This window comes from Suillus paluster, assembly GCF_016628075.1.
Source record: "Suillus paluster strain FC165 chromosome Unknown EDB91scaffold_11, whole genome shotgun sequence".
NCBI lineage: Eukaryota > Fungi > Basidiomycota > Agaricomycetes > Boletales > Suillaceae > Suillus > Suillus paluster.
In genome coordinates this window covers 296,275-312,592 of record NW_024537571.1, presented here as the reverse complement: position 1 = coordinate 312,592, position 16,318 = coordinate 296,275, and the positions used below count along the sequence as shown (strand labels likewise).

The 16,318-nt window shown below is 47.8% G+C and overlaps 5 protein-coding genes across 5 annotated transcripts; 2 read left to right on the top strand and 3 right to left on the bottom strand.

Annotated features, from left to right (window-relative positions):
- Nucleotides 1-221: 221 nt before the first annotated feature.
- On the top strand, nucleotides 222-2,953 carry EDB91DRAFT_1079730 (uncharacterized protein; the record flags this gene model as incomplete). The annotated part of the gene is made up of 8 exons (XM_041315168.1): nucleotides 222-248; nucleotides 307-333; nucleotides 384-1,520; nucleotides 1,692-1,809; nucleotides 2,086-2,217; nucleotides 2,355-2,550; nucleotides 2,612-2,678; nucleotides 2,765-2,953. The coding sequence occupies 8 exons, from the start codon at nucleotides 222-224 to the stop codon at nucleotides 2,951-2,953; spliced, it is 1,893 nt and encodes a 630-aa protein (XP_041180105.1).
- Nucleotides 2,954-4,338: 1,385 nt separating this feature from the next.
- Nucleotides 4,339-6,020, bottom strand: EDB91DRAFT_1345187 (uncharacterized protein). The gene is made up of 3 exons (XM_041325839.1): nucleotides 5,789-6,020; nucleotides 5,709-5,729; nucleotides 4,339-5,656 (listed from the first exon to the last, which is right to left on the bottom strand). Exons 1-3 carry the CDS (start codon nucleotides 5,876-5,878, stop codon nucleotides 4,553-4,555), a joined length of 1,215 nt encoding a protein of 404 aa, XP_041180104.1. The 5' UTR covers nucleotides 5,879-6,020; the 3' UTR covers nucleotides 4,339-4,552.
- On the bottom strand, nucleotides 6,021-7,260 carry EDB91DRAFT_1116279 (uncharacterized protein). The gene is made up of 2 exons (XM_041317976.1): nucleotides 6,248-7,260; nucleotides 6,021-6,176 (listed from the first exon to the last, which is right to left on the bottom strand). Exon 1 carries the CDS (start codon nucleotides 7,009-7,011, stop codon nucleotides 6,430-6,432), a length of 582 nt encoding a protein of 193 aa, XP_041180103.1. The 5' UTR covers nucleotides 7,012-7,260; the 3' UTR covers nucleotides 6,021-6,176; nucleotides 6,248-6,429.
- A 300-nt stretch (nucleotides 7,261-7,560) lies between these two features.
- EDB91DRAFT_1116277 (uncharacterized protein) lies at nucleotides 7,561-8,721 on the bottom strand. Its single transcript, XM_041317975.1, has 3 exons — nucleotides 8,682-8,721; nucleotides 8,292-8,627; nucleotides 7,561-8,266 (listed from the first exon to the last, which is right to left on the bottom strand). Exons 2-3 carry the CDS (start codon nucleotides 8,358-8,360, stop codon nucleotides 8,078-8,080), a joined length of 258 nt encoding a protein of 85 aa, XP_041180102.1. The 5' UTR covers nucleotides 8,361-8,627; nucleotides 8,682-8,721; the 3' UTR covers nucleotides 7,561-8,077.
- A 985-nt stretch (nucleotides 8,722-9,706) lies between these two features.
- On the top strand, nucleotides 9,707-16,005 carry EDB91DRAFT_1245548 (ABC protein; the record flags this gene model as incomplete). Its single annotated transcript, XM_041322559.1, has 38 exons — nucleotides 9,707-9,746; nucleotides 9,800-9,852; nucleotides 9,910-10,380; nucleotides 10,440-10,484; nucleotides 10,543-10,677; nucleotides 10,725-10,898; nucleotides 10,946-10,972; nucleotides 11,004-11,081; nucleotides 11,136-11,280; nucleotides 11,334-11,384; nucleotides 11,437-11,503; nucleotides 11,557-11,674; nucleotides 11,725-12,123; nucleotides 12,172-12,285; nucleotides 12,338-12,451; nucleotides 12,501-12,545; nucleotides 12,598-12,664; nucleotides 12,716-13,117; nucleotides 13,169-13,292; nucleotides 13,343-13,423; nucleotides 13,480-13,582; nucleotides 13,632-13,674; nucleotides 13,730-13,750; nucleotides 13,799-13,813; nucleotides 13,863-13,928; nucleotides 13,977-14,060; nucleotides 14,110-14,360; nucleotides 14,432-14,504; nucleotides 14,560-14,612; nucleotides 14,666-14,690; nucleotides 14,739-14,940; nucleotides 14,993-15,073; nucleotides 15,122-15,194; nucleotides 15,248-15,263; nucleotides 15,316-15,592; nucleotides 15,642-15,727; nucleotides 15,783-15,844; nucleotides 15,895-16,005. 38 exons carry the CDS (start codon nucleotides 9,707-9,709, stop codon nucleotides 16,003-16,005), a joined length of 4,392 nt encoding a protein of 1,463 aa, XP_041180101.1.
- Nucleotides 16,006-16,318: the final 313 nt, after the last annotated feature.

Below are 16,318 nucleotides of genomic sequence, written 5' to 3'. Positions count from 1 at the left end.
TATAGCATAATAGCTGCTATAGCATCCACCCATTCTCAATTGTCATCATCCACTTTCCACCTACTACTGAAGTATAAGAGTAGCAAATAGTCTTGATCTTGGTCTTCATTTCTCTCGAACCCTATTTTTCGCATTAGCAAACAACTACCGAAGGAACGACTGTCGACAAGGCAATCAAGGGGACAGCAAATTTGGAAGTAAATTTCTCCCCGGTCTCGGACATGATGCTGGGTGCACTCCAAAACATCGTAAATGCCCAGTTTCATAGGCACTCGCGTCTGACTTAATAATGTTCATTCGCTTCAGCTCCCAGGTTTACAACTTGAAGTGACAGTATGTACATCCCCTCAGATAGGATGTTATTTTATTGATGATATGACTAGATCCCAGATCTTGAAACCCCCAATACCGATCAGTCTATCATTCATACTAAAGGCCGGCCTGACCTCATTAGCGCCATCATCAATGAGCGCCAGCAGCAGTTAGATGCAGTTTTGCACGAGATCTCAGATCAGGAAATCGTTCTTCCGCAACTCGTCAAAAAGAAGGGCAGGATCACCCAGTCCTTGAATCTACACAAGGGTCTCGGATCGGCTCTCTGGCGCTTGCCAACTGAGGTCCTATCCCACATTTTCGTTTACTGTCTCCCGGAAGACGAGCAGTTCTCACCCGAACCAGACCTGGCCCTCATGCTACTAACCAGAGTATGCCGACGATGGAGGGAGGTTGCTGTGGGTCTGCCCAGTTTATGGTGCAGACTGTATATGGAACTCGACGCCAGTGACTCGCTGCGGGCAGCTTTCTGCTACGACTCGTGGCTCAAGCGGTCCCGAGGATGTCCGCTCTCATTAGCACTCGACTGCCACGCCATCGACTCAACCAAGCTACGAAGCCTTATTCAGCCTTATGTCCATCAAATCTCGTCTCTCTCTATCCCAGACCCCGACCAACCAGAACTTCTGTTAAACAACCTGCCAGCACTTCAGGAGTTGACCATAGTGGGGATCGATCATCGGCTTCCACCTATTGCACCATTCATCTCACGACTCCCGTCCACTCTGCGCAGTCTGCGTATTAAGGAGGCGTGGTTCAACGTCAGGGACATATCTTCTTTCAATCCCGTGTGGGCCCAACTCACAAAGGTCGACATCGACATAGTTCGTTCGAATGTATTGCTCCACTTGCTCGAGCTATGCCCCAATCTCTCCTCGTTAACGGTTCGCGCAGATTATGACGGAATACCAACCTTGGAGCCATTCACGCACACGGCAATTCAATCCATCGACATCTATTTTTTCCATTATGCCACTTTATCTGGCCTGTTCGATGCTCTATCACTCCCCAATTTACGAGTGCTTGTAGCTAGCCATGCGCGAACATGGCCTCATGAGAAGTTCAAGGCATTTTTGGTACGGTCAAAGTGTTCCCTGGAGAGCCTGACTGTCAGAGCCGGTCTAGAGAGGATGACGCATGAGCAGCGTGCAGAATGCGTTGTCCTTTATCCTTCCCTCAAAATAAACGTATTTTAATCGCCAATCCTTTGCATAAGCCTCAGTCGTTACACACTTCCTGACATGATGATGATGGGCTGGCAGTAGTAGATCGTATTGCATGTAAATACGGCACTACCTTATAACGGTTCGTGTATCATTATGCATTTGTTGAACTTTGTGCTTCACGGACATGACCAGTCAGGGAGGAATCGTTCGACGGTCTTTCGTGGCGCGTGCGTTAGCATGACTGACGGCGACCACATCTTCAATCGGAGTTTTAGCTCCTGCCAGACGGATGGTAATGATGGCGTATACGGTATGCTATCATTACTCCCATTCGCTGCCTTTCACTACTTGGTGCACTTGTAGTAGTTCCAACGCCGAACGAGTTGTCGAGCCTTCCAGATGTGCTTTCGAGTCAAGCCCATCAAACTCTTGACTTAGATTTTCTCGCTGAACCACCAACAACTTGACCGTTCCTTCTTGTACTTGGTTGTTTGCGAATGCGAGGATTAAGGTTCGAGGAAACTCATTTTGATACTTAAGTGTTGACTGTGTCGATGACAAATGTCGTGATTGTCACATCTACAAGTTTACGACCTTGTCCATACCCTCCATGGTGTCGTTGGTTGCGATATTGAGATTCACTTGCACAATGACACCGGCATGGCCATCACCAAAGCTTACTGCACATTGAAGGCTGGTGCAACAAACATTGATACCTGTATGTCTCTTGATGCTACTGGCTAGTGCATGGCTAAATCTCCTTTGGCTGTCCTTGGCATCAGGGAGCGTATCGGCATCACGCCTCTCGGTGGTCTCATAGCATGCATGTACGCTGCCGACTCCGAATACGTCAAGGCCAAGTACATACAACTTCCCCATGTTGCATCGCAAAGACAGTGGAAGTCAACGTGCCATTCATGAACCCGATCACAGGTTACTGTGCATTCACACCCAAGGCTGGTATCCACGCTAAGGCGATCTTGAACAACCCCAGCACATATGAAAATTTCAAGCCTGAAGAATTTGGTCTCACGCGATACGTCTCAATTGGGTGCGTACTTTTTCTTTTTTTTTAGCCATCATGAGTCGAGTGAAGCTGATGTTGTAATCAGACTCCGTTCCACTGGCTGGAACGCTTCAAGTCAAGAGTCGAGCAGCTCGAGCTCAAAGTCACCGATGGTGAGGTCTACTATATTATCGTTGCCTCACCTAGTCACAGTCCATTTGTATGATTGTAATAATAAGTCGAGGATGCCACCGCCAAGATTAAGGAGCTTACTGATGTTTGTACGCAATTTATGGATGATGTCGACTCTATGCTGCGCGCATACCACTCCGGCATTCAGTCTGGAGAGCTCACAGTTGGCCAGAAGGAGGCGCTCGACCGACTACTCCAGCAGCACCGCGAGTCCTCGAGAGAACGTGTGGAGCCAGAGGCTCCTGCCGCTATATAAAAGAAATTGTCGTTGTAGTGTCACAGAGGTCGTCTTAGTACAACAAGAAAAATGTTGACCAGACGGTCATCCTGTATTGTATAGATCTGTCTGCTACTATCTAATGCGTTGTGTGAAATATATTTTGGTGTGAGCCCCTTCAAGGTTGCTAGGTGTATCCAATAACCTCCTACAAATCTTGTCAATAATATATGCAGATTTTATCACCAACATCTGAGTGTTGCCAGTCTTGTGCGAGTCCGGTTCGAAAGCCGGCAGTCGCAAGTTGCACACTTGCCATAGAACATTTGAAAAAGGAACAAGAAAAATAAATATTGAGACCCGTAGGTCTACCACTCCGGGAAAGCGTGTCATCCTTGTGCAGGGGCCATGCTAATCTTCTCTGTATCGTTCCAATTTTTCGTATGTCACCCCGAAGGGGACACTTACCTGTAGTTGGCTAAAAGTGGTGGCGACACAATTTTGCATTTGCAAGGAACGCCTGGGTTTGGATGATTACTTGAAATGGAAGGCGGTGTGTAGTACAGAAAGGGTTGTAGACGCGTCAACAAGCAACAACAAACGCGTTCACAGTGCACACTGCAAACGGCGTCAGACGCTCGTTGCTCTATTATCTGGAGCTGCGTTTGCATATCCGCTATCCTCTACCTACCTTTCCGTGAATACCAGGGGAGTTAACCGTCACGCGTCAGATCAGCTCATGGAGACTCCATTAATGATCATTGGCTACAGTAAAAAATGAGCAGGCTCAGGGGCTCATTCGATGCCGTCGCATGACATCTCGGCTGATACTACTTACCAGTCAATCAGACGCAACGAACAACTGACTTATCTCATCGTCGAGTAAACAAACGAGTTGCAAAAACGGGTAACAGTTAACTCTTGGCATCAGAGTGAAGTCCTTTGGGGTCATCATAGACCCTATGTTGGATTAGAACTCGTTATACGTGTTCAATTGTAGTACTTGCGAGGAAAACTTTTGTGACTGAGACCACAGTCACATTGTGAATACACCGGGAAGTATACAGCTAGATGTTCGAAAGTCGAGTCTTCTCCAAGGGTTTGGCGTTCAGGAGAGATGTCATACCTCATCATTACATATGACATTTCAATAGCATCATAACCCCCCGTACCGCATGCAGACACGAAGAGCATGCTCAAAAGATGATTTGAAATCGACGCGTCTAACTTGAAGACGCGCCGACCGCTTAGCAGCTGTGAAGCGGGATGCAAGCGACGAGTAAGCCTTGCTTAACTATTTAGTACACACAGCCGTATGCCACAATCTTGTAAACCGCACCTAGGAGGTATTCAGTTATTTATGCTAGTCTGCACACGCCACGAAAGACGGCCGGATGATTCCTCCCAATAATGGGCATACTGTGTGAAGCACATCCAAAAATGTATAATGATACATGATCGACTCGGAATTGACTATCATCATAAGGTAGTACCGTATTTACATGCCCTGTGATCTACTGCCAGTCTACTATTATCATGTCCCGGGGTGTGTAACAAGTGAGGCTTATGCAAAGGATTGGCGATTAAAATACGTTTATTTTGAGGGAGGGACAAAGGACAACGCATTCTGCACGCTGCTCATGCGTCATCCTCTCTAGCACCGGCTCTGACAGTCAGGCTCTCCAGGGAACACTTTGACCGTACCAAAAATGCCTTGAACTTCTCATGAGGCCATGTTCGCGCACGGCTAGCTACAAGCACTCGTAAATTGGGGAGTGATAGAGCATCGAACAGCCCAGATAAAGTGCCACGAAGGAAAAAAGAGATGTCGATGGATTGAATTGCCGTGTGCGTGAATGGCTCCAAGGTTGGTATTCCGTCATAATCTGCGCGAACCGTTAACGAGGAGAGGTTGGGGCATAGCTGGAGCAAGTGGAGGAATACATTCGAATGAACTATGTTGATGTTAACCTTTGTGAGGCTGGCCCATATGGGATTAAAAGAAGATATGTCCTCGACGTTGAACCTTGCCTCCTTAATACGCAGACTGCGCAGAGTGGACGGGAGTCGCGAGATGAATGGCGCAACAGGTGGACGCCAATTATCGTCCCCCATTATGTTCAACTCCTGAAGTGCTGGCAGGTCTTCTAACAGAAGACCCGGTTTGTCGGGGTAATGGATAGAGAGAGACAAGATTTGATGAACATAAGGCTGAATAAGGCTTCGTAGCTCGGTCGAGTGAGTTGCGTAGCAGTCGAGTGCTAATGACAGTGGACATCCTCGGGATCGCTTGAGCCATGAGTCATAGCAGAAAGCTGCCCGCAGCGAGTCACTGGCGTCGAGTTCCATATACAGTCTGCACCATAAACTGGGCAGACCCACAGCAACCTCCCTCCATCGTCGGCATACTCTGATCAGTAGCATGGGGGCTATGTCTGGTTCGGGCTCCAAATGCTCGTATTGCGGGAGACAGTAAATGAAAATGTGGGATAGGACTTCTGTTGGCAAGCGCCAGAGAGCCGATCCGAGACCCTCGTGTAAATTCATGGACTGGGTGATCCTGTCCTTCTTTTCGACGAGTTGCTGAAGAACGGTTTCCAGGCCTGAGATCTCGTGCAAGACTTCGTCCAACTGCTGCTGGCGCTGATTGATGATGGCGCTAATGAGCTTAGGCTGGCCGTGATGAATGATAGACTGATCGGTATTGGGGAACCTGGAGTACGGGGTTTCAAGATCTGGGATCTGGTCATCATCAATAAGATAACATCCAATATTTATATCTGAAGGGACATACGGTCACTTGTAAACCTGGAAGCTGAAGCGAATGAACGTTATTACTTGCAGACGCGAGTGCCTATAAAACCAGGCACTTACTAATACGACGTTTTGCAATGCACCCATGATGTCCGAGGCCGGCCCGGAGAAATTTACTGTCGAATTTGCTGTCGTCCGCTTGACTGCCATGTTATTTGCTAGTCCAGGCAGACCCAATAGAAAGCAGATAGTTGTTCCTTTTGTAGTTGTTTACTAATGAAGAGTAAGGTTCCAGAAAAATGAAGACGAAGATGAAGACGATTTGCAACTCTTATACTTTAAATACTATGTGGAATGTGGATGATGTTGCAATCTACCAAGTATACAGCACAATAGCATCTACCCATTAGAACCCACCGTGTCCACCCATTCTCAATAGCTAGATACACTGTACATTCTCAATTGTCAGGCACCGGAAATTTCAAATCAGGAATACGATCCACGGAAAGTAAGTTCGTATATTTGTTAAGTCTCATCAAGTCGCTTGGGATCACAGCACTAATGCAACTTCGAGTGAAGGACTAAGGGCAATGTATTCCACTCGCTGCTCGTCTGTCATGCTCCCTCCAAAACGTAAAATCAGGGTCTCCAGGGCACAATTCGACCGTACCAAGAATGCCTTGAACTCTTCATGAGGCCATGCTGGAACTCTGCAACCTTCGAGTACGCGTAAATTGGGGGGTGAGAGAGTAATGAACAGGTCACATAATGGGTATCCGAGCCCCGGAATGTGCAAGGATTGAAGTTTGGTGTGAGTGAATGGCTCCAATACCTGTATTGGATAGGGTGGTATGCCAACCGTCAAAAAGCTCGAGGAGAGGTTGGGAGCTAGGTGGAGCAAGTGGAGCAATGTATGTGGTTGATTTACGTTGATGTTGACATTTATCAAGTAGGCTCATACGGGATTGAACGAAGATAAGAGCTCGAGGTCGAACATGGGGGCCAGCTCTGATGCGGGCAGCGGGCGACAAATGCGCGTCTTCCGGGAGACAACAAACGAAAATGTGGGATAAGACTTCAGTTGGTAAACGCCAGAGAGTCGAACCAAGTCCCTTGTGCAAATCCATGAACTGGGTAATCTTGTCCTTCTGTTCGACGAGTTGATGGTGAAGATTCTTGATACCGTCCATGACTATTTCGAGGCCTGAGATCTCATGCAAAACTGCATCCAGCTGCTGCCAGCGTTCAGTGTTGATGGCAGTAATACTCTGGTCTGTGCGGACTGCAGAGAGCAAGTTACATCGCCCTGAAGACAACCTGAGGATGTTGACATGTGGGCTCATGCTTAGCTGTGGTACTTACATGGTACAAACGGCGAGTACTACTTACTGTTCCAGGTACACGCACCTCTGCGACTTAATTAAACCAAGTCATCCACGATCTTGTACACCACGTGTAGGAGTTATTCAGTTTCGCTAGTAGTCTGCGTAATCGCCACGACAAAGACAGCTCCTCAAACGATTCCAAAGTCCCTGGCTAGTCATATCATGATATAGATCTCGTAAATGATACACAATCGACTTGGAGATGACTATTGTAATCATAAAACGTGCACTAGGTAGTGCTGTACCTACATGCAATGCTTTCTACTACCAGCTCATTATCGTTGTTTCGCGAAATGTGTAACGGACCGAGTCTTATGCAAAGGATTTACAACTGGGACCCCAGCACTACTTCGAGGGAAGGAAATAGGACAGCGTATTCTGCACGCTGCTCGTCCGTCAACAACACTGAGCGACATCAGGGTCTCCAAGGGACACTTTTACCGTGCCAACAATGTCTTGAACTCCTCACGAGGCCACGTTGGTGTATAGCTAGCTTCTTCAAACACCCGTAAATTGGGGAGTGATAGAGCATCGAACAGGTCAGATAAGGGCGTGTGTCCGAAGAGACAGAATAGATACATATGGATCGAATTTCGGTGTGCGTGAATGGCTCTAAGCTTTGCATTTGGATGAAATCTGTGCAAACCGTTAACGAGGGGAGGTTGGGACATAGCTAGAGCAAGTAGAGGAATGCATTCGGATGACGTATGTCAATATCGACATTTGTCAGGTGGGTCCATATAGGATTGTAAGAAGATATGCGCTCGATGTCGAACGACCACCCAACGATATTGAGACCACAGAGTGGACGGTAGTCGCGAGATAGGTTGTGCAATAGATTCTGGAATGTCCAGATTGAGCCCCCCAAGTATGGTCAGCTCCTCAAGTACTGAGAGGTCTGTCAACAGAAGTTCAGGTTGGACCGCGTGTAGGGACAGACGGATAGAGAGAAACGAAATTTGATCGATGTAAGGCCGAAGAAAACTTCGTAGCTCGGTTGAGTTATTTCCGAAGCAGTCGAGTTTTAACGAGAGCGGAAACCCTCGCGATCGCTTGAGCCATAGTAGCAACCTGCCCGCTGCATTGAGTCACTGTCGTCGAGTTGCATATACAACATGCACCACAAACTGGGCATACCCACAGCAACCTCCCTCCATCGCCGACATATCCTGGTCAGCAGCATGGGGGCCAGCTTTGATGTGGGCGACAAGTACTTGACTTCCGGGAGACAAGGAAACAAAAATGTGGAATAGGAGTTCAGTTGGCAAGCGCCAGAGCGCCGACCTGAGTCTCTTGTGCAAATCCATGGACTAGAGTTCTGATCGACGATTTGCTGGTGAAGATTTTTGATACTGTCCATGACTATTTCCAGGCTTGAGATCTCGTGGACAACTGCATCTAGCTGCTGTTGGGGTTCGGTGATGATGGCACTGATGCTCTGGCCTTCGAGCTCGACGGCAGACTATGATAGAGAGGTTCATACTGGGGAGTCTGGCTCGAGTTCGAGGTCTAGAATCTGCTAACCATCGGGTACTATCAGCTGTTAGACACACGATTGCTTGTGAATGCGGGAGCTGGAGTGATTGATTAGTATTCGCGACACTGCTTTTCACTAACTCGGCACTTGCGATATTTTTCAGCACACCGATGATGTCAGAGAGAGTATCATACTAACCCCAGGTTCAAACATGTGTAAATAATGAAATAAATATGCTCTCGGAATTGACAATCATGACACTAGGTAAGTATCTCTCCGAGATCGACCAGTCTGACTATGTCGAGTTCCTACCGTCTCAAAGACGTAGTCCAGACTGGTTACGAGTCTACTCTTTCACTGAACTTTTCCAATTTTCGGTAACCCCCGCCAAAGTCAACGAACTTCCCATGTATTCTCACTGAAATACTAGTACACCTGACTACCATTTAAAAGTGAATCAGTAACAGAATAATTAATTGATTCCACTACCCACAGTGATATAGCCATCCGATCGGCAGAAGCCCCGAAATAGTAAGCAATTTAGGTTTATACAATCGTTAGCCGCAAAGCTCAGCCTAGCTCAGTTAGCATCTGCAAAACCACTGAAATGAACGCTTACGACTTCAGTAGCGCACTCATGAGATCGGTGAACACATAACCAAAAATTTGTGCTTACGAACGCAAACCTGAAAAGCGAACTGCTCAAAGGCACTTTGAGAGGAACTTCGACCAAGTCGGCTTTTTAGATGCCCGCCTAGTCTAGAGAGAACCTTAGCATTTCGCAGACCGGGGAAACTTGCGGGGAACCACAAAAATGTATGCGTGAGATCGGCCAGCGCAGACTCGCAGAGCCGAGGTGTAAATTTCTCGAGATAAGTCATTTGTATCGTGGCTGCTACTCTGACTCTGAAAGGACTCTCCGCAGACTCGGAGTCTGGTGCAAACATAATGAAGATTCTTTGCTGGCAGACGACTTGAGCCCGGGGTGGAGGTATATAAGTTCACCATGCGGCGGACCCACTCTTCCAGTTAGCTGTCATTCAAGTCTAGTCCCGCCTCCTTCCATATGATGTCCCAGCGAGCTGCGCAGGGCGAAAAGGTCCCAGGCGAACAAGAGCTTAAGGAGGCTTAACGCAGACAATACCGAACCTTTCAATCTTCAACTCGATACTGGCGATGAGTATACAAACTTTCGTCAAAAATGGTGGCAGTTGTGGTAAGTGAAGTGAAGGTTTACAAGCATTATTTTCCTCATCGAGCCTCGGCTAGGTTACCCAAAGACCCACCAATTCCAGCTCCCCCTTCTCTGGAGGATTCAGCAGGTGCGCGAACCACCCTTCGCTGAATCTGTTAAAGGATAATAACACTGTGTTCTACAGCTGACGCCCTTGGCCAATGCTTCTATTTTCTCTCAGCTCACTTACACCTTGGATAACAGGTATAATGGTCAGTTATTGAACATCGATCCCAATATACTCTGTTCTCACACATATGTTCAGGTCCTCGGATATCAGCGCACCCTGCAAGCGTCTGATCTCTACAAATTGGGCGCACCTCGAGAAGTCAGCCGTCCTTGCCAGCTAAACTGGAAGCTGCATGGCAGCGACGTGTTAAGGCAGCAGTTGACTGGAACTGCACGTCTCGAGAGTGGAGAACTCAGGCCGTCCTTCGTGAAGCGTACGGGCTGGGCGTTACGCGCAATTTTCAGGCAAGGACAGAATCAAGGCGCGACTTGGTCTGAGCGGCGTGTTGCGTTCCAGAAACATTGGCGAGAATCCGAAGGACGGAAAGAGGCTAGCCTTACATGGGCTTTGAATGATGTCTTTGGCAGTATGTTCTGGATCGGAGGTGTATTCAAGGCATGGGTCTTCATCTGTCACTGTCATGATACATTTAACACCTCACTTAGATCTTTGGTGATATAGCACAACTCATGAGCCCGATCGTCCTTCGGGTAAATAGCAAGCCGTCTTTGGTTGTGGTAAGCTCTGATGTCTTCTTCCCCCCTCCAGCAAATCATCGTCTTTGCGGAGGAGCGTTCCGCCGCAATTATTGCCGGAGAACCTGTCCCCAATGTCGGCCGCGGTGTCGCCATGGCTTTTGGGCTCTTCGCGCTTGCTGTGATAGCGAGTATATGCACTCACCAGGTTTGTAAAAAAATTGTGGATCGAAATCCAAGCTTATGCATTTCAAGTTTTTTTGGAGGTCAATGACAGCAGGCGTGCTGGCTAGAGCCGCACTGATAGCATGTATCTACGAGCGTGGAGTGAACCTCACAAGCAAAGCGCGTGTCAAACTCAATAACGCTGCACTTATTAATCATATTTCCACGGACGTGAGCAGGGTTGATGCGTGCGCTCAGTGGTTTGTGAGTCGCAAACTCAAGCATACGCCGGTGCCTTCAACTAACCACAGCTTGACCCTCTTACCACTAGCATGCAGGTGAGTATATGTCCACTCCTTTGACTTGCAGATCTCGAGATGGCTTACTATCCCAGGCTGGACTGTGCCTATCCAGGTCACAATTTGTCTAATTATTCTTCTGAGCGAGGTTTGTTGCACACCACGACAAATTAATTTTGTTATAACAAGACTTGAAAATTAGCTCGGACCGTCTGCACTCGCCGGTTTTTCGCTATTCGTCCTCATCATACCAATTCAAGAGCGGTTAATGACACTACAGCACCGTATTCGCTTAGGCTCAATGAAATGGACTGATCAACGAGCCAAAGTCCTACTAGAGGTACTCGGTACGTAGCCTTGGAGTAGCTAGGATATGTAGAAGTGCTGAAGGGGTGCACAGGGGCCATGCGTGTGGTCAAGTACTTCTCGTATGAGGTCCCCTTCCTTCAAAGTAAGCTATGATACCAAGAACCGTTAACATCACGCTCACGCACGCCACTTAGGGATCTTCGAGCTTCGAAGGAAGGAACTGCGTGGTATCCGACAGATTCTTCACTCAAGTTCGGCGAAGTAAGTCTAGACGTGTTTGGCGTGGTGACGCGTTATTGATTCGATATACCCAGCGTGGCTCTCGCTACTACGCTGCCAGCTCTCGCTGCTACACTAGCTTTCGTCACGTACACTCTTACAGCGCACAATTTCAATGTTGCCGTCATATTCACCTCGCTGAATCTGTTTCAGGTGAGATCATTTACGGTAGATAAACATGTACCTAACCGATATGTAAATAGCTTCTCCGGCAACCAATGATGTGGATGCCCCGCGCTCTATCAGCCATCCCCGATGCATCCAGCGCGATCCAGCGGCTCACGCACTTATTCCGCGCAGAGCTTATTTCCGAAGATGCACTTGTTATCGACGAGGACCAAGAGCCCGCGCTTCTGGTGAAGGACGCGACGTTCGAGTGGGACTCCTTCGAGAAAGACTCTGGTGAAGCTTTCACCTCGAAGATGGGCACACGCAGCGGCGGCGGTCCCCCGAGGGCCAAAGGCAATAGTGCGAATGAGGACAAGGCAACAGAGAAAACCGCTCCTGGAGGAGATGTACCGCTCTTTAGGGTCAAGAATGTGACCATGACCATCCAACGAGGTCACCTAGTCGCCGTAGTCGGGCGTGTCGGAAGTGGCAAGGTGACCTTGTCGAATGAATTCTTGATGCTAATATTGACACACGAATAGTCCAGTTTGTTACAAGGACTGATAGGGGAGATGAGGAAGGTCTCCGGACATGTCTCTTTTGGCGGTCGCGTTGGATATTGCCCCCAGACTGCGTGGATCCAGAATTCAACCTTGGTGAGCATGGCGTCACTCTCAAAAAATCAATAAAGATAACATTTGACTTCAGCGTGATAACATCATTTTTGGCCGGCCATTCGAGGAAGATAGATATTGGCGCGTTCTGGAGACCGCTTGTCTACTTCCAGATCTCCAACTGCTCCCCGATGGGGATTTGACTGAGGTATGGTAGATGAATCCAACTTGATGACACGGCTTATGCTCTATCTTAGATCGGAGAAAAGGGTATCAATCTCAGCGGTGGCCAAAAACAAAGAGTGAGTTTGTGACGCGTCTCCGCTCAAGACACGATTTTTATCTTCCACCCAGGTTAACATTGCTCGTGCTCTGTACTTTGATCCTGACATTGTCATATTTGATGACCCGCTCTCGGCAGGTAAGCTGCGTATATGGTTCTCTCAGGTATCGTACTGACAAATACCTTCAGTGGATGCTCACGTCGGGAAGTCCTTATTCCAAGATGCCATTGTGGGAGCCCTGCGCAATCGCGGTGTCACTGTCATTCTGGTCACGCATGCAATCCACTTCCTATCTCAAGTAGATCATATCTATACCCTAAACAACGGCGTCATCACAGAGAGCGGGACCTACGATGAATTGATCTCCCATGGTGGGGACTTTGCGCGTTTAGACCTGGAATTTGGCGGTCACGCATCCGAGGGGAAAGATGAAGATCAGGCAGAGGAAATCACTCCGCAGACAGGTGTTACCATCGAAGATGTCAAGTTGAAGTCAAAAAAAGCCAGAGAAAAGGCCACTGGAAGTGGTAAAATTGAAGGTCGCCTGATCGTCAAAGAGAAGCGTTCGACAGGTTCTGTGTCCTGGGGAGGTGCGTTCAAGTCATTTGTCATGGGTTCCCTAGCTTGAGTCATTTTCACAGTGTACTGGACCTACTTGGTTGCGGCACGCGGTTCAATAACAGGACCTCTAGTTATTTTCTTCATGCTCGCGATGCAGGGAAGCCAGGTCTTGAACGCATACACCCTTATTTGGTGGGAGAGCAAGTCAGTTCGTTCTACTGACTTCTTGGTTCCTTTCTGAAATCCTGGTATAGCAAATTAGACCGACCAATTTCGTTCTATCAGACGCTGTATGGTTGTCTCGGGGTCTCTCAAGCGATCTTCGCATTCTTGCTGTAAGTCGGTTCCTATCGCAGATGGTGGCGCGTTTACTCAACGCAACTTGTTGTAGCTGTGCTGGAATGGACTTCATGGCCTTTCATGTGTCCCAAAACCTGCACCACAAGTCCGTGCGCAACGTCTTCTATGCACGCATGTCCTTTTTTGACTCTACAGTGAGTAGTTGTGAAAGTACCAAAACACATGCTTATTAGGTTCTTATAGCCCATGGGCCGAATCCTGGGCATTTTTGGCAAAGATATCGACAGTCAGGATCTCGCTAATTCATGCTATATCTTATTTTACTGAAATTTTTCGCTCAGATGTAGACAATCAATTAGCATGTGAGTCTTCCGTCACCAATGATTAGATGTTACTTATGCATGGTCCAGTTGCAATGAGATTGCGTACGTTACCCGCACGCTTCGCTCGCGGAGACTAACCATGGAGATCCAGTCGTCCTTACGCTGAGCAACTGCATTGGCTCTATTATCATCATTGTTTTCCTTGAACCATACTTTAGTCAGTATATGGATGTCATTTGCCAGGATATGACTCACGGTTGTCTAGTTATTGCTATTTTCTTCATCTTGATCGGTTACAGCTACTTCGCTGCTTTCCATCGAGCTAGTGCTCGCGAGGTCAAGCGCCTAGGTTCGTCGTTGTGTTTCTGACCTAGAAAGCCTCTGATATCGACCACCAGAGTCTATGCTTCGCTCTCTTCTATATGCACACTTTTCCGAGACCTTGACAGGACTTCCTACCATCCGAAGCTACGGAGAAATGAAGCGGTTCATTGCCGCCAATAGATACTACGTCGATCTGGAGGATAGAGCTCTATACCTTGTGGTTACAAACCAGAGGCAAGTTATTTTATACATATCTCGTGGCGGTCGTTGGCTCAATACCTTCCCTCAGATGGCTTGCGATAAGGTTAGACTTCATGGGAGGCATGTTAGTCTTCATTGTGAGTATCTATTTAACGACAAAGATCTGAGGCTCACATAATGCTGCGATCTCGATAGGTCGCTCTTCTAGCAGTTATCGACGTCTCCGGGATCAACGCCACCCAGATAGGGTTGGTACTTACGTATACCAGTGGGTCTCCCAATGTTGTTACCACAATATGCAGGTTAACCTTTTCGTATCAAAGCCATGCTGTCACAAATGTGTCGTCAGGTGACCAGAGAAGCGGCGGACGTCGAGGTAGGGCTTTCCTCGTCTTACATCGGTGGTTATTCAATTGACATTTGCTTCAGAATTGCATGAACTCAGTGGAACGATGTGAGTCACGAGTTTTACGACACCTCCACTCACGCTCACTCTTCACAGTGGTACAATACGTCGAAGGGGACGCAATCCCTCAAGAGGCGCCGCATGAGATCGAAGAACGCAAACCCCCAGCGCGATGGCCTGAATATGGCGCTGTCGAATTTAATGACGTTAAGATGACATATCGACCAGGTCTTCCCAACGTATTGAAGGGTGTCTCGATCAAGGTCAGGGGAGGCGAAAAGATAGGTGTGGTTGGAAGGTTGGCTGAGTTATTAGATCCACATATCTGTGCTGATGCGGCATCCCCTCAGGACTGGTGCCGGGAAATCTTCGTTGATGCTTGCGCTGTTCCGGATTGTCGAGTTGTCGGGTGGTTCTATCACTATCGATGGGTATGTTGGTCATCGCTCGTGATGAATATTGGGTTTCACCTTTTCTAGTGTCGATATATCTACAATCGGTCTTAAAGACCTCCGCTCCAAGATATCTATCATCCCGCAAGATGTTGGTAAAGTTCCTTGCACAAGTTGCATCAACTAACATAGGACTGATCACGAACTCAACAGCCTCTTCTTTTTAGCGGTTAGTATCGTTGATTTACATGCTGTTGTTTGAAGGGCTAAAAGCTCACCAGGGACCATGCGGTCCAACCTGGATCCATTCTCCCAACACGGTGACGCGGAGCTATGGAATGCGCTACATCGATCTTGTCTTGTTGATTCTAGTACCACCTCAAAACACTCATCTTCTAGCGATGACCTCAGCAGTGAGCAAATCTCCACCAGCGGCCACAACCTTGACGACACCATCGAGAGCGAGGGAGCGAACCTTAGTGTTGGGGAGAGGTCTCTGCTCAGTCTAGCTCGCGCGCTAGTGAAAGACTGCAAAGTCGTTGTGCTTGACGAGGCCACGTTAGTCATGTGCTGTTCTCCTGGATGCTTGATATTGAATTCATTACAGAGCCTCTGTCGATCTCGAGACTGATAACCAGATCCAGCAGACTATCCAGACGGAATTCAAGAACCGTACGCTACTTTGTATCGCTCGTGCGTTTTACTCCTTCCGTTCTCTGCGCAACGTTGTAATGTGACGATACTTTAGACCGTCTTCGAACTATCATTTCATACGACCGGATTCTGGTCCTCGACGCTGGCCTCGTTGCGGTAGGTTGCTTTGAGCGTCTTTCAGCGGTTAATCCTCACACATATTCCAGGAATTCGACACTCCATCTAATCTTTTCAAAGTAGAGGGCGGACTGTTCCGTGGAATGTGTGAGAGGAGTAATATTTCCTTGAAAGATATAGAGATGAGTAGGCAGGTGTAAATGCTGGATTTTGAGGTCGATCTAGATTAATTTCTATTTGATGTCGTTCGTAGGGCTCGTTATGCATTTCCGTAGATAATATAATACTCATAGAATAGACCCTCTAGACCCTTATTAGGGCCCGGGCTCGAGGCAACAAAGGGCTATGAACAGATTTGAACAGAGACATAAAAAGTGACAGTAAGATTGCATTAAGAAGATCTAAGCACTGAGACAACTTGATCATTGTTACATGCAAACGCGAGTGCCTATAAAACTAGGGCACTTACGATATTTTACAGTGCACTTGATGATGTCTGGGACCGGGGACAGA